Source organism: Carcharhinus amblyrhynchos, chromosome 3 (assembly GCF_965287045.1).
Source record: "Carcharhinus amblyrhynchos chromosome 3, sCarAmb.v2.hapA, whole genome shotgun sequence".
Taxonomy (NCBI): domain Eukaryota; kingdom Metazoa; phylum Chordata; class Chondrichthyes; order Carcharhiniformes; family Carcharhinidae; genus Carcharhinus; species Carcharhinus amblyrhynchos.
Window position 1 is genome coordinate 75,230,627 of NC_137326.1, and position 21,819 is coordinate 75,252,445.

The 21,819-nt window shown below is 41.1% G+C and overlaps 1 protein-coding gene across 2 annotated transcripts in view; it reads right to left on the reverse strand.

Annotated features, from left to right (window-relative positions):
* Nucleotides 1-6,701: 6,701 nt before the first annotated feature.
* Nucleotides 6,702-21,819, reverse strand: part of LOC145340858 (histone deacetylase complex subunit SAP130-like) — a 42,523-nt gene continuing 27,405 nt past the window's right edge. Inside the window, exons 14-21 of one of the 2 annotated variants that reach the window (XM_080185324.1) lie at nucleotides 21,022-21,193; nucleotides 20,087-20,191; nucleotides 17,253-17,617; nucleotides 16,382-16,639; nucleotides 15,711-15,836; nucleotides 14,163-14,266; nucleotides 10,182-10,295; nucleotides 6,702-8,405 (exon numbers count right to left, since the gene is read on the reverse strand). In XM_080185324.1, the coding sequence (XP_080041450.1) occupies nucleotides 8,247-8,405; nucleotides 10,182-10,295; nucleotides 14,163-14,266; nucleotides 15,711-15,836; nucleotides 16,382-16,639; nucleotides 17,253-17,617; nucleotides 20,087-20,191; nucleotides 21,022-21,193 (1,403 nt within the window). In that variant the 3' untranslated portion in view covers nucleotides 6,702-8,246. Of the gene's footprint in view, nucleotides 8,406-10,181; nucleotides 10,296-14,162; nucleotides 14,267-15,710; nucleotides 15,837-16,381; nucleotides 16,640-17,252; nucleotides 17,618-20,086; nucleotides 20,192-21,021; nucleotides 21,197-21,819 lie in introns of both variants that reach the window. The other variant, XM_080185323.1, reaches the window with a different exon arrangement.

The window sequence follows — 21,819 nt, forward strand, 5'->3', positions numbered from 1 at the left end:
AGTACTTTCCTTCTGGAGTTTTATTCTCTGTGCTTTTGTTATCATTCAACAATTTCTGAAGTACCAGATGGTATCAAAAGATCAAAGTGTTCTAAGCTTTCTTTCTAAAAGCAACATTGCTGGTGAATTTGGTGTCATTGTGTGTGCAGTGTTTCTGTAGGATAACAAGAATTTATTTACTTGTCTTGACAATGTCCCTTGGTCTTTTGATGCTTTTTAGTGATTGTATGCACTGTTTGGCCAATCCATTTGTTGCTGGATGGTGCAGAACCAAATTGATGTATGGGATAGCATTTTCTTTGAAGTAGTCTTCCAACTCCTGTGTCCTGTTGTTACTTACTATTTGCTCAGGTCTATCAAATCCAACAAATATTTCATTCAGCTTCTCATTCGTCTTCTGTGCTGTCGTGGATTTCATGATCACTACATCTGGTCATTTAGAACGTGCATCTACCAATACTAGGAACATGTGTCCCTCTATTGAACCAGTGTAATCTCTGCTGTGGCTGTTCAGCCATTCCCATGGATGTAAGGGTTGTAGCATTTCTTAGTTTTGCACAGGACTGACATTGCCCCACTTTCTCTTTGATTCCAGGCCCTATTCCCATAATCCCACATATTTACCCCACTAATCCCCCTGACACTAATGGGCAGTTTAGCTTCTTTGGACTGTAGGAAGAAACCAGAGCGCTCGGAGGAAATCCACACAGACACAGGAAGAACGTGCAAATTCCACACAGTCACCCAAGGCTGGAATTAAACCTAGGTCCCTGGCGCTGTGAGGTAGCAGTGCTAACCACTGTGCCAACCACTGTGCCACTGTACCACTCTACACTAGAAGCTATACTATTAACGAAAAATGGGTACCTGCTGTTAGCAAAAACAGGTTCAATATCTTACACTGTACAGGTGAATGATGAGAGAAGTTTGCGATTTCATACTGATCAAATATTAGCCTCAAGAAGTGAAATCACTGAAGCTTCACCAGATGTATTACATCAGAAATGTTAAGTAGTGATACATCTGAAGAGAGACTAACCACAGAGACAAATTCAGATGCTGTTTCTGAAGAACCTTCAACAACGATGGAAACTGACACCAAAATAGTTTCACTTGGAAGAATTACCAACAGAAGAAAAAGAGGAAACTTCAAAGGTCTTGAGTAGCCGAATTCCAGAGCGTTGAGTACAACCAAGAGAAATAGATTTCCACCTGAGAAACTGTCTTATTAGTTGCATGAGAAATAATGGTGCAAAATAATGTATCCTCTATCCAATTGGATCTGTTGTTGAAACATTAGGAAAAGCTGCTGTTTGGGGATGAAAGAAGTAAAGGGGAAGGAAAGTTATGTATTTTAAAGTGGTTGCATATTTCCTGATATAAAACATGTGACCTGCAGTGTCATAAACAAAAAGATTCACAGGCTTTTGTGGCTGTTCCATATTAGACTTGGAATTAGCAACACTTTCTTAATAAACCTGCATCATGTTTTACTAAAACCCTCTAGCACAGCACCTCATTACTTTTCTTCTTTGAGGTAGCTACTGGTTGATACGAAACAGCAGTGAAATAAGAAATCCTCTGAAAGCAGAAGATTCCTGTTTCTCCAAAATAACAGGCCATAACTTCTGATCTCCCGAGCAGTGTATCCGTAACTTCTGATCTCCCAAGAAGTTTATCTGGGGGTGAGATTACCCCAAAGATGGATAAACCCCACCCCCCCGGAGGTTTCCAGATAAGGATTGTATGGCAATTGCCTGGGATGTTCAAACTTCCTTTGGGCAGTTCCCCTCAGTGGGAACCATTCATAAATGTGGATTAAATCGCAAACTTTGACTGTCATACAGCTATAGTTACTAGTAAAGGTTAGAAGAATTAAAACCACTTCTAACTGCAATTGTACTGCCCCTTGGCCCCTCCCCATAAAACTGCCTTGAGACTACTCCACTGCCTCCCCATGACTACCCACACCTCCCCGCCGGAGGCCCAATCCAATTTCCCCCGCCCTCCCAAGCCCGACCTGACTACCCCAAATCCTACCCACTTAATGTACATACCTTCTCCTTGGCATGTCAAAGTGGCTGGAGCTTTAACTTACCTGGTTTTGGGCAGCTAATGCTGCTATAAAGGAGGTGTGTCCTTCTTCCTTCGGATGTTACAGCCCTGGGAAGAAGACCATTGGAACCCACTATGCTACACAGATGTTACCCAGTCTGACTGGGAGCGGTTGGATTTCAAAATAAATAACTTCAAGTTGAGTGACTATCTGACTTAATTGCCACTCCACCAGAAATTACGGACTAGTGTGTAACAACATTCAGTATCACAACATCCATTTGGTGGATCATAAACATTTCTGAGAAACACAAAAATATTTTTGTGTCTATCGACTTATAGGGGACGGGAGAAGTAAGCATGGCCAAAACCTCACGAATATATTCAAAACAAACTTCAAAAACACAGATCATGGGGGCAAATAGGTTGCACAATAGAGAGTGCATTTCCCTGATTTATACATTCCTGGTCTACCGGAAGTACAACCGGTGGTGAGCAGTTATGTGTGGTGGCCAGAAGTCGATGCCTGCATAGAAAAGAAAGCAGGTTTGTGTGCATTGTATGCCAAGATCTGGAAGGCACCACCTGCGTTGCCACTGCACCTATGGGAATGACCGGAAGAGCCTTGGAAGCGTGTCCACATAGATTTTGCGCTGTCAGTAGAAGGCCAGATGTCGTTGGTGGCCGTCGACACACATTCAAAGTGGCCAGAAGCGATATGTATGAAATCAACAACCACAGAAGCGACCCTTGACAAGCTCAATGACATGTTTGCTAAGTTTGAATATCCAAATCAGGTTGGAAGTGCAGTTTGCGTCATGGGACTTTGAGGAGTACATGGAACTGCATAGAATTTGTCATGTAAAGTTTGTGCCCAACCACAGAGAAAAATGGGTCAGCAGAGCATTTTGTACAATCTGTTAAACACTGTTGGCTTCAGGGAGGAAGAGGTCACTGATGTAAAGACTAAACCAATTCTTGAGGGTGCGCAGGAACACCTTCCATGCAACATCTAAATGATCCCCAGCAGCATTGATGTTTGGGAGACAGCTGTGTACAATGTTTGATCTATTGAGGCCTGACGAGATGAGCAGTGGAGGGGAACCAGGAGGCGCAGATGGGCCATGGAGCCGAACCTGCCAAACTGAGGGTGTTTCACAAAGCTGAGCTGGTACTTGCCAGAAACAATGCTTTGAGGAGAAATGGGTTCCGGCTGTGATTGTAACCAAGACTGGGTCATTGTTCTATATGGTGGAAACTCAGGATGAGTTAGTTTGGTGCCAGCATGTGGACCAGCTGCAAGCAACCCTACATTAAGTGAGGGTGACCCCATCTACAATTTTGGGCGTGTTTTCCAAATGGTGCCAGGAGAAGGAGGCATAGAATCAATAGCTCCTCTGTCCACAGAAGGAACTGGGGAGGAGGGTGCCGTTGGTGACTGACAACGTACAAGAAAGGTCACTGTTGGTGGCTTTGTCGAGACCAGAGAGGAACCTAAGACCGGTTCCAGGTCCCACGAAATAACCCCCATGGGATTGTTGTCCCCTTGACAGATTGACCATGTCAGCGTAGGATGGACGTAGGCGTGGGGAACCTAATCAATGGACTGTATCATATTGTAAACAGACTAAGTTCTTCGCCAAGTATTTGAAATGATCTAAAAACAAGAATGTATAACTATACGTAAATAGTTTAAGTATGCTATTGTGGGGGAATTGTTGTTTAGAGGGGAGGAGTTATGTATGTTGGGGTGTAGCCTCTTTAAGGGAACAGATCATGTGACCCAAGTGAGGGCTTTGGGTGAGCTGGCCAGGAACTAGCACAAGGAGGTAGTTGTCATTTGGAGCATGGAGCGAATTGACTGCAAATAAAGATGTGTTCCCTGATGCTTGGCTGCAGAGCAGTTCTTGATGGCACCCCTCAGTACTGAGGAATGTAACAGTGCCTTTTTGCATGTGACAGTCATATGCTTTTATTATTTATTCATTCATTCATGAGATGTAGGTGTCACTGGCTAGACCAACATTTATTGTCTGTCCCAAACTGCCATGATGCTGTTGAGTTCTTGAACTACAGCAGTCCACATGCTGTTAGGGAGTTTCAAGATATGATTTGATTTATTATTGGCACATGTATTTACAGTGAAAAGTATTGTTTCTTGCACACTGTACAGACAAGGCATACCAAAAGAAATGCGAGAGTGCAGAATGTAGTGTTACAGTCATAACTAGGGTGTAGAGAGGTCAACTTAATACAAGGGAAGTCTATTCAAAAGGCTGATAGCAGCAAGGAGGCTGTTCTTGAGTCAGTTGGTACATGACCTCAGACTTTCGTATATTTTTCCCCCGAACAGAGGTAGTGGAAGAGAGAATGTCTAGGCTGCATGGGGGTCCTTAATTATGCTGGCTGCTTTGCCAAGGCAGCAGGAAGTGCAGACAGAGTCAATAGATGGGAGGCTGGTTTGCATGACATTGGAACTGCACTCATCCAGGAAAGTAGAGTATTCCATCACACTCCTGACTTGTGGCTTGTAGATGATGGACAGGTAATGTGTTGTTCACGGCAGGATTCCTAACCTTTGATCTACTCTTGTATCCACAATATTTGTTTAGTAGAGTTCAATTTCTGGTCAATTGCAACCTCCAGGATATTGACAGTGGGATATTTAGTGATGGTAATGTCATTTCAGGATAATTGATTCTCTTTTGTTGGAACTTGTCAACCTTTTTGTACTTGTGGGGTGCAATTTTAGTTGCCACTTATCAGTCCAAGCTTGAACATGGCCACAGAATACTGAGATTCTGAAGCAATATGCAGTGAGATCTGACAAATCACAAATAGTGAACATTGCACAAACATCAGTGAACATCCCCACTTCAAACCTTATGATGGAGGGAAGGTCATTAATGAAGCAGCTGAAGATAGATCCAGGACACTACCCTAGGAACTCCTACAGCAATATCCAGAACTGAGATAATTGGCCTTCCAACAACCACAAGCATTTTATTTTTGCTAGGTATGACTCAATGGAGTTTTCTCTCCAAATCCCACTGACTTAAGTTTTGCTAGGACTCTGCTTAGCAACTTTGTCAAGACCTGTCAGTCACACCTGACAAGTTTGGCTCTCTTCTGTCAATGTTTGGACCAAGATTGTACTCAGGTCAGGAGTCAAGTGGTCTTAGCAGAATGCAAGCTGAGGGCAGTGAGCAGGTGATTACTGCATAAGTGCTGTAATTGACTGCAGTCAAACATCTTCCATAACTTTGCTGATGGACTGATGGGTTGCATTTGTCCTGCTTTTTGTGGATAGGTAATACCTGGGCAATTTTCCATATTGCCAGGTAGATGCCAGTGTTGTAGCTGTACTAGAAGTTTGGCTAGGGCCCCAGTTAGTTCTGGAGCACAAGTCTTTAGTCCTATTGCCAGAGATTAACAGGGCCCATAGCCATTTCCTGATATCACGTGGAATGAATTGAATTGCCTGAAAACTGGCATGTGATGCTGGAGACCTCAGAAGGTGGTCAAGATGGTTCATCCATCTAGCATATCTGATGATTGCAAATGTTCCAGCCTTGTTTTTTGTACTGATGTTCAGGGCCCTCATTGAGGATTTTAGATAAGGAGATGCTCAGTCTCCGTTTGGTAGAATGCTGGAATTTGGTTTCCAGTGTTAAAAGGTCAAGGGACCCATGTTAGCTCTCTCAAAGTATGCACAAGCCTTGATAACATCAACCTAGCTCTCAAACAGAATGGCACTTCCTTTTCTCTTCAGCTCCAGTCTAGCACAAATTGCTGGCAAAAGCCAAGGACCTTACTTCCTATGTGCAAGTGTCCCTAGGGATGAAAATATAGGGGAGGTCAGAGATCACCTCCAAGAAGGCAGAAATCTCTGCTTACTGGCAACATAGTCACCTGAAAACCAAAGGAAGTACCAAAAAGTGAAATTTAACATATACACAAGGACTTTTAAATGTTGGAAAAAGAATGAAAGTATACTCATATTACAGCATTATTTCCAAAAACAAAACTAGAATTGCATTAAAACAGGTTTAAGGAGATGGAGATCAGAAAAGATACCATGCAAATTAAACTAATATTTGTTCAAGAGGTAGTTTGGGATGAGTGGTAATTAGCTGCCAAGGACAGAAATAGAACAGGACATTAATGAGATTTTTGATTCAGCATCAAATATGAAGCTGATCAGCCCACAAACCTTATCATTTCAGGCCTTAGGCACAATACTCAATCCAATAATTAAGAGATCAAACTTTTTCACGAAGTGAGCAAGTGCAGAATGGTGCCCTCAAGCACACTCAATCCCAAGGAATCAAAGTAGAAACCCTGGGAAAACTGGAGCAATTACAAACAAAGAATCAAGGTCAGAACTAGCCTAATCTGGCTATCCCATGGTCTTTTGAGTAGCAAAACAGTCAAGGGTTTCAGATTATAACTAGCTTTTTGTTGTTTAGTCCAAATTCATTGAGATAGCTACAAAGGCTCCCTGGAATTCAATAACTGGCCAATTCAGTAAGCCATGGAGGGCTGAGAATAGCCAAGACATGCTATCAACTAATGAAAATACAACACAGACATGGTAGAAACTATATCACTCATTTAGAGCATGTCATTTTCCAGACAGATTTGGATGATTGGTATAAAAGCTTGTACTGTTTATTAATGATCTCCAAGTGTATATGTACAAGAAACTGCAACACAAACTACAAACATTTCACACAAGATCACCAAACAATAGGAGCAGCCCAGGCTTTACATACTGAACCTTCTGAGTTACAAACACTACTGGTCCGAACACCAAATATATTATTTGTAGAAGAGGTGTGTGTGTGCGCATGTATGGATGTGAGGGTGGGGCAGGGGGAGCAGGAGGAGGAAGAGGAAAGAGGTGGTGCATGGGCAGGAAAGAAGAAATGCTGAAAAGTCTAAACAAGAAACATGCAAGCTTTCATTTTTGTTTTAAAAAACCCTAGTTATTCCACTTTTGAAAAGTTCTGATAGAAGTATCCCATCACATGGTTACATTCTATATTTCACCAGTTTACCAACCTGGTATGGGAAAAAGCAAAAACTGCACTGTAACAATTCACCCTCAGGTTTACTCACCCAGTAGGGGAGAAAGGGATGCTGAGAAAAGATTTCCTCTGCATACTGAACTGCAAGTATAAAGCTATTCTTTGTAACAGATTTAAAATTCTGTTACACATCCTTTTGACAGTCACATCAATCTCAAGATATTCTGAAAGCCCACCAGCAGATGGGTTTGATTTGCGAACAACTCAATGTTTTTTTCCCTAAATTAGAAACTGAAAGTTGTAGAGATTTTCTTTTTCTCATTGAGAAAATATTCCAAGTAGTTCTCAAGTCACTCCCAGTGGTCACTGCAGACCAATAACTGGGATAGACTTTTAGGATCATGAGTCACGTCCAACAAGCACCAAGAGTGGCAATTAAATCCACCCACTCAAAGACCTACCTCATCAACCTGTACAGAGAACACATTCCCTAGAGGACAAACTGATTGGGGGTGGGGGGGAACTCTTCCTCTTACACCTATATTGCAAGTGCATGGTCACTAATGGTGGACTTTGAACTGGGACCATTCTTCTCAATCTATCGTCACCGTTCTAATTCCAGCAGCTACTGGGGTTGCAAATTGTGATAAGCATCTTGAGATTATACATGCTTTCTGCCCCATAAACCAACAGAAATGATAAGCTGTTCCTAATTAGGGTAAATGGATAAGTATAAAATGCACTACGCCAAAAAATATAAAGTGAACAGAAACACTGCTGGCCAATGTGAATCTGTTATTTTGCAATAGTTAATGCACACAAAGTGTAGGAGGAGGAAGAAGCCTTGGTGCTTCAGCTCAGAGGATGGCCTGTGTAATCAAAACCATCTAAGTCAGGTCTGATGAAAATCAAAACCATTTTGTCAATTCTCTCAATTTTAAAAGGAGTCAGGGAACTTACAATTTAACTACATGCTGTCTGGTCAACAATGGAAGCACTATGAGGTGGTGAGTGCTTCTTTCGCTGCAATCTCTGGACACACCACAGAAGTGTTTGTGTTCGGTGGAACCTATCCATCATCATCTGCAAACCTCTGCTTTATTCAGATACCAAACTAAAATCTATACAGTGGCTTTAAAAGAGTTATTATCCAATGAGGCTTTAGGACTTCTCTTTCCTCTTTAATTTGGACACCTTTTTGACTGTGCCATTTTTGTTAAGGAGCTTTAGAACTCTATCCTTATGATCCAGAACCTTCATCATTGTGTCTTTGGCCTCAGTGATCTGGTCAATAACCAGTTTGCAGCGTTGCATGTTCCCCTGTAAACACAATAGTACAAGGAAGTGTTACAGAAGGTGAGGAATAAGAATGAACACGGCAAGAAGCTCAAGAGTAACTCAAAAGATAGAACTCAATACATTTTAAACAGCACAAGCAATGCCCATGGACAAAAGTGATCCAAAACACCACTTGAATACCTTGAGCTAATGGCTAGAGTAGCGGCAAAAGCCCAGATAAACACTTTCAATTTTGGTCTTTTTAATGCTAATATTTGATACATTCATGTTGACCAATTTGCAGTCCTTCAGTATATCCAGTTCAGAATGCAAAGCTTTATTACCAGTGATAAGAAAGACCATGATACAGGAGCAGAATTAAGCTATTTGGCTCCTCAAGTCTGCTCCACCACTCAATCATGACTGATAGGATTCTCATCTCCATTGTCCCGCCTTCTCCCTGTAACACTTGATCCCCTTATCGATCAAGGGCCTGTCTTAAATGACCTGGCCTCCACAGCCTTCTACGGCAATGAGTTTCACAAATTCACTACCCTCTGGCTGAAGAAATTCCTCCTCATCTCAGTTAAAAGGGATGCCTTTCATTGAGGTTGTGCCCTCAAATTCTAGTCTCTCCCACTAGCAGAAATTCTCTCCACTATCCCAGCCTCTCAGTATTCTGTAAGTTTCAATTAGATCCCTCCTCATCCTCCTGAACTCCATTGAGTATAGACCCAGACTCCTCAACCACACCTCATGACAAACCCTTCGTTCTTGGGACCATTTTTGTGAATGTCCTCTGGATTTCCCCAAGGCCAGCACCTCCTTCCTTAGGTATGGGGCCCAAAACTGCTCACAATATTTCAAATGAGGTCTGGCTAGAACCTTATACAGCCTCAGCAAAACATCCCTGCTCTTGTATTCTAGCCCTCTAGAAATGAATGCTTATGATTTAGGTCATTGGACCAATTGGAAATAACCCATTCACCAAGCACACCATTCTTACCCCAAGCCATCCTGTATTTAGCTACATGGTTAACTTTACCCTTTTTTCTTCCCATTCATGGGATAAGAATATCACTGAAGGGAATAACGTATTCTCCATCAGTGGTTGTCCCTTTGAAGGTAGTTCAAGGCCTCGAGTAGCAGCTTAATATAGCCAAATGGATGGCTAGGCATTCTGGATAGTAGGCAAGAATCAACTATACTGCCGTAAGACTGATCAGACCAGGTAAGGATGTTAAGTTTTATTTGCTAAAGAATATTATTGATAATCAAAGAACTTCTTGATCACTTTCATTGACAGCCATTTATTTCCAGTGTAACCAAAAAGCTGAACTAAATTTTCCCAACAGTCACCGCACTCCATTTTCTCCAAATTCCATTTATTCTTAAAATTCATAAATTATGCTGAGTTACAGCTACAGACAGTTGTGGTGTTTTGGAATCCTGTCCCGATGATTGTCCTCTTATTCCAACCACATTCATTTCCAAATGTCTTCAATTTTAGGACCCTTACTGATTCTTCTCCCTCAGTTAATTCAGCACAGACCTGTAGGCTGTGTTCTATTTAATAGTCACAATACAGGTGCATTTGCCCCATTCAATAATCAGAACCAATCTAATTATTCAAACCTCTCCCCATCCCAAAACAATGTGGACTATTTTAGCTGCCTTGAATCATTTGCATGCCAGTTAAATAAAGACAAACTGGAATTTACTTAATCTTGTGCATAATTAGTCTGCTCATGACAACAGACTTCAGGTGCCATCTTTGCAGAGTCCACAGACATGTCCTCTGATCGAATATCTACATACCTGAATCAGTTCGTTGATTCGATGCATGTCATCATCTGCAGCTGCTTTCTTCTTTGGAATCAGACCCTCTTGCAACGAAGCCAATCGGCTGTACACATCATGTTCCAAACTTGTCTGTGCCATTCAGCATAGAGAGGAAGGAACAGACAAGTGTAAGGAGGTGGCTCAAATTCTAACATTGTCAAACAATTGAGTAAATCCTTGGATAGGACTTTCAAAATGGTTAATGACAGAAGGGAATTTTTTCCTCTTCAACTTCTCCCCTCAGAGCACTGCAAACTCTAGGTGGCCTCTAGTATCTTCACCAAGAGTCCAATCTTCATATCTTGAAATGGCAACAACTGCAGTTTTATTAGTTCCCTAATGTAGAAAAACGATCCCAAAGTTCAGAAGAGGCACAATTAGAAAAAGTGTTTTCTTTGCCTTGGCCATGAAGAGATCAAAAGCATATTCAAAGAGTTTGGAGAAGGAGATGGATATTCAGAGGAAGGAATTCCAGAATGTGGAGACAGTTAAAAGCACAACTGCCAATGGTCATCCAAAGTGGAGATGGAAAAAAAAATGAGGGAAAAGTTTGGAAGAGAATTTGGGATAGCACAGGCATATATGTTATAGCACATGAAGAATACAGAAAGGTGGAGGGAGAAGTCAAGAAATTTGAAACAAAAATTTCAAACTGGAGAGAGAATGTAAAAAATTGAGCCAAAATGAAGCAGCAACAATGGGGTGCAGATGAAGGATGTGTTGTGGAATAGGATACAAGCAAGCACAGAATTTTCTGAGTTGAAGACTGTGGGTGGATTGTTTGGCCGGGGGGGGGGGGGGGGGGGGGCGGGTGGAGGCAGCCAGCCAGCCGAAGGAGCAATTGAATAGTGAGTCTGGAGCTGACAAAGGCAAGGATGATGGATTCAGCAATAAATAGGTTTAGGCTGAGGTGAACAATAAGGCAGGTATGCAATCATTGTGACAATGTGGAAATAGGATTAGAAACTCAGCTTAATATTTATTGGCATTCAACTAGATAGTGGCTGAGAAAAGGGGAATATATATGGTACAGGGCTTGTGGTGGCGGGGGTGTGAGGGAAAGAACAATTCCTTCAATTCTCTTAACTGAAGGAGACAATGGCTCAGTTAGGACTGGATGCTGGACAAACTGACAAAAACTGGAGAGCTGGTAAATAGAGAGCTGAGTGTCATCAGCATACAGGCAGAATGTAACTTCATGTCCATTGATGACATCAACAGGGGAAGATATAGATAGCAAAGAGGAAATTGATAGATCTGCAGACAGTAAGGTGGGAAGAGGACCCACTGCTACAGATTCTGACTCATTGTATAAATAAGACTGAAACGTAGTTATGACAACAGCTCAATTGATTAAGACTTGAAGATGAGAGAGATGTCAACAGTTGGAGAGGATGAGGGCATCACAGTTAGTCAAAGATGATGCAATTTGAGAGTTCAGAGTACCAAAAAGGTTACAGTACATAGTTCACAGGTAACCCTCTGCTGAAAGGAACACTAGGACTTTGGGAGACAAGATGGAATGAGGAATTAGCCCTGTATAATTCAACTACTAACTGGTCAAATGACAGGGATTTGTGGAGTGAGATATCTCCAAACCAAGAACAGTGGACCAAAAACATCTCCTTGTGAGATATAAATACAAATATCTAATTTTCTTGAGCTTAGGGATTGCTGGGACAGCATCATCCTCAATTTTAATGTCTATATTCATTATGTCAAGTGACAGCATTGATTCACAGCATGGTAAACATAATACATTTCTGCAGACACATTTTAAGCTAAAATAAAAAATGCTGTAAATATTCAGCAGGTTAGGCAGCATCTACATTGAGAGAAAGTTAATATTTTAGGTCTGTGGCCTGAAGTGTTAACTATGTTTCTCGCCCACAGATGCTACTAGACCTGCTGAATACTTCCAGCATTTTGTTTTAGTTTAGATCTGCGCTATCTGCAGCATTTGCTCTTGTATGCGTGCATTTTAAGCAATTTTGCAATGCAATGAATTAATTTGTTCTTGATAGAGAAATTCAACTGCATTGTGTAACACTGCAGATGTACATTTGTTCAATTATGGGCCATTAAACTGTTTAGAAAGATCTGTGTGAATGCTGAAAAACACTGAATAGATGGGGATCTGGGGGCTGAAACAGTTGCATGATGAGACTCAGACTCAGAAATTGCTAAACACCAAAGAGGTGTTTAAACACCAAATAGCTGGGGAAAGTAAAATCTCGGACTTAAAGGCAAAAAGCACTAGTTTCACATGTAAATGGCAGCTGGTTAAAGTTACACCATCTTAAATGGAAGACAGCTGAAACAATGGAGAGGATGACAGCTTGGAGAACAAAATAACTGGAGAAGTACCAGGGGTCAGAGGGGACAATCATATCTGCAACTAGATAACTGGAAAGGAAGTAACGGCTTATCAACTCTAGCATACCCTTGAGTGCTAACAGCAGATGTGCATGTTGGCCATAGAGGATTAATAGGACAGCACTTGACGTTTTCAAAACGTGTCCATCCCACAGGTTTGATGAATCAGCAGCAGCTTCATGGGCATCAAGGAGTTTCACTGTCACAATATATGTGGAAGATGTAGCAGAATCATCAAAACTGCCAAATATACTTTAGAGTAAATGTTTATCCTTGTTTTATACTGAGGGCCATTACTTACATGGTAACAGTTTTCATGACACTGTTTGAAATAAGCAGTGGCAGCATTAAGAACCATTAGAATGCTAGAAGCAGATTCACTATCTATAGCAGTAATTAAGAAACTTAAGGCAAGATCCAACTCTCACAACAAGAGGCTTATATAAAAGAAAAAAGTTTGACGATATTTTGAATTGGAATTAGCCTCATATCTAAAAGGCTAAAACATTTGATCAAAAATGCCAATGGTATGTACCGGTTAGAAACAGGGAATCAGATGAGATTCCAGTAGCAGTGTCAAAACAAATCCTTCTCTAAAACACACTCAACCTACTAGCTTACCTTTCAATGAGTTATTTTGGGATCACAATCATAAGTGACTGCTTGCAAGCTTCAGTCAAATGTCTCATCTCATATTGCAAATATGAAATGGCTTTTGTGGCCACTGGTCACTTATAGATGTCAGCCTGAACACCAAATAATGATACACAATGCATCTTGCACTGTTACAGATAATGATCAGTTAACAGTTTAGTGGAGGTCACTGCTGACAACTGAATATAAAATCCATTCTATTTACACAGCATCAATAGCAAATTTAGATTCAGCTCTGTCACACATCAAATGGCACTTTGTTATAATTCAGTGATGCAAGAGGCTGGGATTCTTTAACTGAGAGGTAAACACATACTTGAACCACTTTCCTTAAACTGAAAGGTTTGCATTAGTAGTATTAAGTAGTTCAATTTAACTTTCCTCTATAGAACTGATGCATAGCAAATACTGCTGCAATATTTAGGAATCTAGATTTGCAGTTTGAAGGACTCAGCACCATCCCTTCTAGTCACAGTGATGTCAGACTGCTGATGCTCATAAGCCAAGCCAAAAACTCAACTGCATAAACACTATGTCTACTAAAACTTCAGTAGTAAAGCTATCAAAAATCTCTGAAGTTTGACAGATTTTAAAACTTATGGCAGACTCCAAGACAAGTTCCATTCCACTCAATTTGTTTTAAAGCATCATGTTTAAATAGGATATACACATTATTCACCATTATAAACCATTTCAGCTTACAGGTAGCAAGTTTAAGACTTCTGAAGGATACACAGGGCATGATCTTTTGCCTTCAGGTCTCAACCCTGCTTCATAAGTCACATTTGTAACAATCTGCCATTTACTGCCTCCCATGGTTTTATGGACGAAGTGATGTCATGATAGTCAAACAATCTCATTAAAAATGGGCCAACAGCAGTTACTAATAATCCCTCCTCATACATCTACAGATCCAACCTCACTTACCAGTTGCATGAGTTGTGCAGCACAGAGATGCACTTTCCAACCCTGGGCCTTGCAGACAATTCCTTTCTGATTGGCTATCTCCTGCAGTGTGGGCTTTTTCTCCTCTGCCATTAAACAAAGACAACCGGTTAGAAAAGGCATCAGTCAGGAATACTACGTAGCAAGGAATAAATGGAGATCAATCTGAAAGTTGCAAGATCTGCTTAACTTATTTTGGATCTCGGCTTTTACAGCCAATGACTATTTAAGACTGAACTTAAAAGCCAAAACTTAAAGGGCAATGTCTAACCCAAGACATTTTTGCAAGATTGAAGGCACATCTAAAACAAAAGCTGTTTTCATTGATCTTTCAAGCCATATTTTTACACTTTTGTCCATTTGTGGGATGTGGGCATCACTAACTGGGCCAGCATTTATTGCCTATCCATAATAGCCCTTGAACTGAGTGGCTTGTTAAGCCACTCAATTCAACCGTATTGCTGTTAACATGGACCTGGAGTCACTTGCAGGTCAGATCAGGTAAGGACAGATTTCTTTCCTTAAAGGGATATTAGTGAACCAGATGGGAATTTACAATTGACAACAGTTTCATTGTCACCACTAGACTTTTAATTCCAGATTTTTATTGAATTCAAATTCATCACTTGCCATGGTGGGACTTGAACCTGGGTCTGCACAGCATTACCCTGGGTTTCTGGATTACCAATCCAGCGACAATACCAGTACTTTTTCTTTTTAATCTTGCATCTCTCCAAAGTAAGGCATGTTTGTAGCACCTTACATTTCCCAAAAAGGTTACAAACAACACATTACATTTAAGTGAAGTAATCATCAGCCATGCAAAGTTAGCTCAGTTGATGCAATTCTAAAAGTACTGCATTGCTGGAAAAGGTATTATTTGTATAATATATTAAACAAGCCTCCCATCCATTGACTCTGTCTACACTTCCCTTTGCTTTGGCAAAGCAGCCAGCATAATTAAGGACACCATGCACCCAAGACACACACACTTTCACCTTCTTCCTTCAGGAAAAAGATATAAAGTCTGAGGTCACGAGCCAGCCAACTCAAGAACAGATTCTTCTCTACTACTGTCAGACTTTTGAATGGACTTATCTTGACTTAAGTTGATCTTTCTCTTCACCTAGCTATGACTGGAACACTACATTCTGCACTGTTTTCTTCTCTATGAAGAGATGTTTTGTCTGTATAGCACGCAAGAAACAATACTTTTCACTATATTAATACATGTGACAATAATAAATTAAATCAAGCAAGCTCCAGTTGATGTATACCAGTAGTTCAAATAAATTTCAATGTCATACTTGTCCTGGCAAATAGCTCCTTCAGTTACCACCATCACCAAGACGCCTAGTAACTGTGCACATTATATATTGAGATGATTGTTCTGAATGCAAGTTAATGGAACACATGATTAAAAGCTTGATGAATCTGGTTCCAAACAGAAAGCCATTTTATTTACAAAGATTTGCTATTCACAATGACTCCCTCAGCACAGACAAGCAGGATTGTGGGAAAAAAACTGACCTTTGACTTTCACATCACTATATCTTTGAAAATGATGATAAGCTGCCTTCCAGGGGTTCCTGTAATGTCGAAGTAGCGTGACTGGGGGTCTAGGGCGGACAGGAACGTACCTCACACCTTCTTCATCTGCAAAACAAATATCAAGCTGGACTGAATGGTTTCAAAGTATAGGAAGCAGCATTTCCGATAAACAAGCCATCCTAACCTTGTGTCAGTACATGATTAAGTACAGTCCTCAGGAGTTCTGTACTTCACTCAAACGGGCATTTGAAAACAGCCGAAGTTGATTTTCTATTTTAGCTGTGATAGTATCACAAGTTACATACAAGTCTTCGACTCCAGATCAAGGCTAAACTTCTCTAAAGCTGCATGTAATTTTAATTAAAGGGTTATTTGAATCACATTTGCAGTAGATTTGCCTATTATTTTGGATACAGGGGCACAGATCAGATTATTTAAATAGAACAAATAGCATCAGAGGCACAACACCAGTCCCGTCTCTCTTCTCCCCCCTCCCACACAAAAACTCAGGCACAAATGCTAGTCCCTCACCCCTTATTTAGGCACAAACTCCAGTCCACCAGTCTCCCACTACCCCCCCCACCCCACACCAACTTGGGCCAAAATGCCAGTTCATTCCAGACCCTCTTTCAGGTATAAAAACATTTTACCTATGTATTCTTTTGGAGGTGATTTCCTTTTTTCTGCTTTAAGGAGTACTGGCTTGCTGTTGTTGTTGTTCTTTTCCTCATCTGTGCTATTTGTTTCCATCATTTCGCTCTCTTCAGTGGAGATGACGTGCTGCTGTTTGCGGGGTTTCTTTCGGGGGGATGCACCAGGCGGCAGCTCATTACCAGGAAGGCCAAGGTTGTTCACCATTGGAGGTAAAACAGGAGATGCCACGGACATGGACTGGGACGATACTGTAACTGGGATTGGGGATGCAGAGAAGTGAGAGGATAGAGATAGAGGAAGAAGAGAGAAGAGAGAAAAAAAATCAAGAGGTAAATCAATATTCTCAAAAAGAACAGACCACATTTCAGATAAAAATACATGAAAATGTAGCATGCAGCCAATTTTTACCTATTCCTACTGATTGACCATTCCAATCTCAAAACTTTTTGCAATGACAAAGCATCAAATTTACTACTGGAATTCAACTGTGCCACAATAGTCTTCTCCTCAACCCACTTTTTCAAAAATTCCAGTCTACTACTTCACCAATTTTCCCCAATGGATGCCAAATATTGTATCAGTATGTTCTCAAGTCCTTCTGAAAGTCAATGCCGTGAATAAGTCTTTCACAAAAATCAGTAATTCTTGACACTCTCCACAAAAGACAATATGCTTCCTAGCTGGCCAAAATACTGACCACTTCAGCTACTTTAATTTTTCTCATTTCCCTTTACTTCAGAGAAATAGAAGCACTAGTACCCCAACAAAGAATTTGGCGCACCAGCAAACTGCTCATATCCTTTATTTACAAAAATATTTGTCTGAACATGAACTACTGCTCATGAGGGGAGATCACAGGTCACCTACCTGCTACAGGTTGCAGTGCGTCCATTAGTTCACTCTCTTGCTTGATTTTAACCTCTGGTAATGCTGAGCTCATGGAGACAGGAACAGAAATGGCAACTGGCTGTGACGAAGGAGCTACCACTGTAGCCATGGAGACTGAACTTGGAGGAGTGGCGGAGACGGCAGCTGTAACAGTGGATAAGGCAGTAGGTTGAGGATGAGGAGCTGCTGCAGCTGCAATGAGGGTTGGGATTGGTGGCTGAGGCTGCTGGGAATTTGACTGGCCCGGCCCAGGCATTTGCTCCATGTTCTGGCTACTGACCGCTTCCATTGCAACAGCCACTGGTGCAGTCATAGAAACATGGATTTCCGATTTTGATTTGGCACTAAAAAGAAACAATTAAAATCATAGTAAAACATCACATTAGCCTGCTTAAAAAGGAACACTCATTATGTAACTGTTAACCAAAATTACAATCGTTAGACATGGCTCAATGCTAGCAATGAATCAGAAGGTTACACATTCCAGAAGATTCAAGCACATAAACCTAGACTTGACACACCAAGAGAATCGCAGTCCCTCAGATACGCTGAAGTCTCACCTGCCCTCTCAAGATCCCATGGCAATATTTCAAATATGTCCAGGGAGGTTGCCCCATGTCTTAACCAATGTTTACTCCTCGATCAACATCATGGAACTGAAATGTCTGGTCATTTTGCTATTTGTGGGAACTTGCTTTGCACAAATTGGTTGTTGTATTTTCTACATTACAATGGTGATTGCACTTCAAAATTATTTGACTGGCTGTAAAATACTCTGGGCTGCCCCAGAGTTGCGAAAGATGCAAGTTGTCTTTGAAAGTCAGAAGAGTGCAATGTCACTGTTTAAGGAAAGTTCAGAACCCAGAATTGATGATCTATTATATGCATTACATAACGATCTGCAGGCAGTGTTCTGCCTTTCCCACCTTCAGTCAGTTGTATGGGTTGAAAGCAGCTTCACATTCATTAATCTCACCTTATTAGTAACTTCACTCACTAACTGCCACAGTAACTGGGAGCACACTGTATCCCTTTCTTGAAAAGAGTAGTCTGTTTAGTCATTTTCACACAAACTACTGAGGCTCACTCAATGGCTGACAACTCAATTTGATAATCATCTAAACTGACTGAAAGCCTTTTGAAATAGTCAGGCAAATGCAGTGGCATCCCACTTGGGTTCTGAAGCTAGCACCATAACCATAGATAAGGGGTAAATTAATAATCATAGGCTATTTTTTCTCAAGGGTACAAGTTGAAAATGTTGGGAGAATGCCAAACTTTAACCGTGCTAATTTCTATTTATATGGAGTGTAGCCATATAAAAAACAAGCAATTTGAAACCTCACCTGAGAATGTTATTTTGGAATAATAAGTTTCTAAGAGAACTATATTGTAAAATAAAATTAGAATTCACCATTGAGAGCAACACTGATTAATCTGCTACCTGGCAATAGGAAATCCCAGGCTAGTAAGTTGTTGTAATGAATGAGGACCAGCAACTCCCTACTCCTTAGTGATGGAAAATTATTGGTCATGATGTACCACAATGAGCTGAAACAATTAGAGTATGTTCTGGTTCACCTTCACGGCTGATGAAACCAAACAAAAGATTATGCAGCATGGCTTGAGTGTCTGTGCAAAATCCTGACCAGAGTAGGGTGGCTCATGCCCTAGTAAACTGCCACACTGTATATTTCCGAAGTCAACTTACATATGAGGTTAACAAAGATTGGGAGCTTGTCTGTTGGTGTTGCAGCAAATTTGAAGGGTTGCAATAACAACCCTTCCACAAGGGACAAGCAATGGAAATAATGGACTGGGAGCACAACCTCCAGTGCAGCTAAATAATGTCTGGCAGGACTCCAGGATGGTAGAGTCTTAACCCATTGAAGCAAGGCAGCACAAAAGCTCGAAGGAAAGCAATACACAGAAATGACCAATTCATACATGACAATGCTATACAGCAATATTAAGCAATCTTACTGCGTCTGGTAAGCAAGACAAACCCAGTTATACCTTTCCCAAACTAACTGTTTGCAGCATGTCTGTCATTGCACTAAATTACTTGCATTGCTTACCAGATGATCTCAGCCCCAGGTTTCACCTTGTTACTTCAAAATCAGCAGTTACCAGCAGAAAATCTACCCTCAAATGCCTATTCTTTCTTTCACCAGTTTCTAACCTGATCTCTTGAAGGAATTGATTGATCCCTTGACTGAAGTGTAGCAGCACAGATAACAGTCACTCTTAGTAGGCTCATCCAACTGGTCCAAAGCTTGACCAGGAATGCCAATGGACTGTACAACCATGGTCCATAACAAATAAGATCTGCACATGCACGTATACACTTCAAGAAGTTGTTGCATAACAATGTATTTATTTTTCCTTCCCGAATCCAGGGCCCAGGACCAACTCTAAATTATGTGCCAAAAGCTGCGACAGCACACAGCAAACAACAAATCTGGAAACTTTTTTTAATCTGAAGGGTTCAGCTTCTTACATTGGTACACACACACACACACAGCCCTCAGAATACTGCCAAGTGATCTGTTACGAAGCAGTATTGACCTAGATTTCAGCAGATTATACTGCTCTCATACAAAGACAAGAGCAGAGGTTGAAGGTGTTTCAAATCTGAGATAGGAGCAAAGTGCTGGATATACTCAGCAACTCTGACAGCATCTGTGGAGAGAAACTCAGGTTGGTGAAGGGTTAGATTCTACCAGACCTGCTGACTACATTTGTTTCGTTTCTGTCGATCATACAAGATACAAAAGGTTGAGAAAAAGGCACACAATAGCTACAGCCCTTACCCAACTGGCCGTGGGGATCCTGATGTGTTTCGCATTGTGCCATCTAATCGAGGGCTTGTAGCCTCTGTTGGCTGTGGAGGAATAAGGCTTTTCCGGACAGCCATGCTACAAAAAAAAAGTTAAAATATGATAGAGCAAAATTTAGCTCATTTATTTCAGGCAATGCTGTACAACTTGCATTAGGGGCCCCAAATAACCACCCAGAGATTAGAAGTTGTAAATTAGAGGCATTTCTGAAGCCCGGCTGAACAAACATGTTGAAGATTAAAAAGGTCTTCAGTAGAAGATCTTGCCCCAAGCAACCAGATCAGGTGTGCAGGAACCTGGACAAAGTCATTGGCTCCAACATGCTCAGATCAAGTGTACGTGCACTAAAGCAAAATTCATTGCATTCCTACAGGACAACTGATTTGTCTAACAAGTTTGATAAAAATCTTTTAAAAACAATTACATCATAAAACTTTAACAATGGCATTTAGTTAAGTTTGTTTTGGCTAGAAAAAAACTTCTATTTATTGGTTGTGGCTACAGAGACCTCTGTACGTGAAGTGATTTCAGATGTTTGAGCTAGAGACAGCATGTGGATGAGATTATCTGAGACTGAACAGGATTTCCAGCACTGAGAATGTCAATTCAATTGCTATATTGTGGCAGCAAGCATATGATTCCTTCTGGAACCCTCAAAACATTTCTATACTTGGTGATTTATCAGACTTATTTTTCCTCCACAATCACTCCACCACCTCCCCCTCCCTGTCCCCAACTTCCCTAAAACTGACATTTACAGAAAGACCTTCAACACGTTAGGTTTCACTGCACATGCCTAAGCAACTGAAAGAATTTTGCTACCATCTAAATTCAAGGCTCAACTCCCCTCTTATCTTTGTACCTGGTCTGTTTGACAGTGACAGTCAATCAGCAGTTATCACTCTTACCCATCAGAGGCTGGCTTCTTGCGTAGAATGCTAGGTCGTGGTGAAGATCCTTGAGCTGGAGCAGTTGTACTGCTGCTCTGAGTGTGGGTCTGGATCACAGTGGTGACAGCAGGCGTTGCACTAAACGTGCTAATAGGATTGGCCACAATTGTGGCTCCATCTGTTAAAACCACTGCTGAGAAAGGGCACAAGTAAAGCAATGACATGATGTTCCTGATGGACTTGTGAATCCAACACACAATGCTAGCATAGATTTGACAATTTAACAAAAAAAAATAGGCAAACGAGTTCTTTCGGTAGGGTGATGATTCAGCTCCAGAATCTCCTCATTGTTTGAGCACTGTTTCACATCCCATGTCCCAGCCAGCAATTAAGGATCTACTATTATCCTAGTTATGTAATTGATAAGACAACTCCCCATTTCCAACTCACTATTTTGTAAACTGATCTGGAGCACCATGTCCATGGCGATATTTGAAAGCAGGGTGCAGTGAAACAGATGAATATGATAAGGAGACACTGGAGAGTACAAAGTTCTTCTACTCACCTATCTGTTTCTCCCTCAGCAACATTGTGAAAAGCCATATAAAAATGTTTTTGTACAACATCCGAAAGCAGATTCCAGCCAATGTACTTGTGAATTGCAGTCAGTTGTAATTTGGGAAACATGGCAGCCAATATATGCACAGTAAAATCCCATATCAGATGACAGGATAAACTGCCTTAGTGATGCTGGTTGAGAGAGAAATACTTCCCAGGATACTAGTTGGGGGGGGGGGGGGGGGGGGTGGCGGTGGC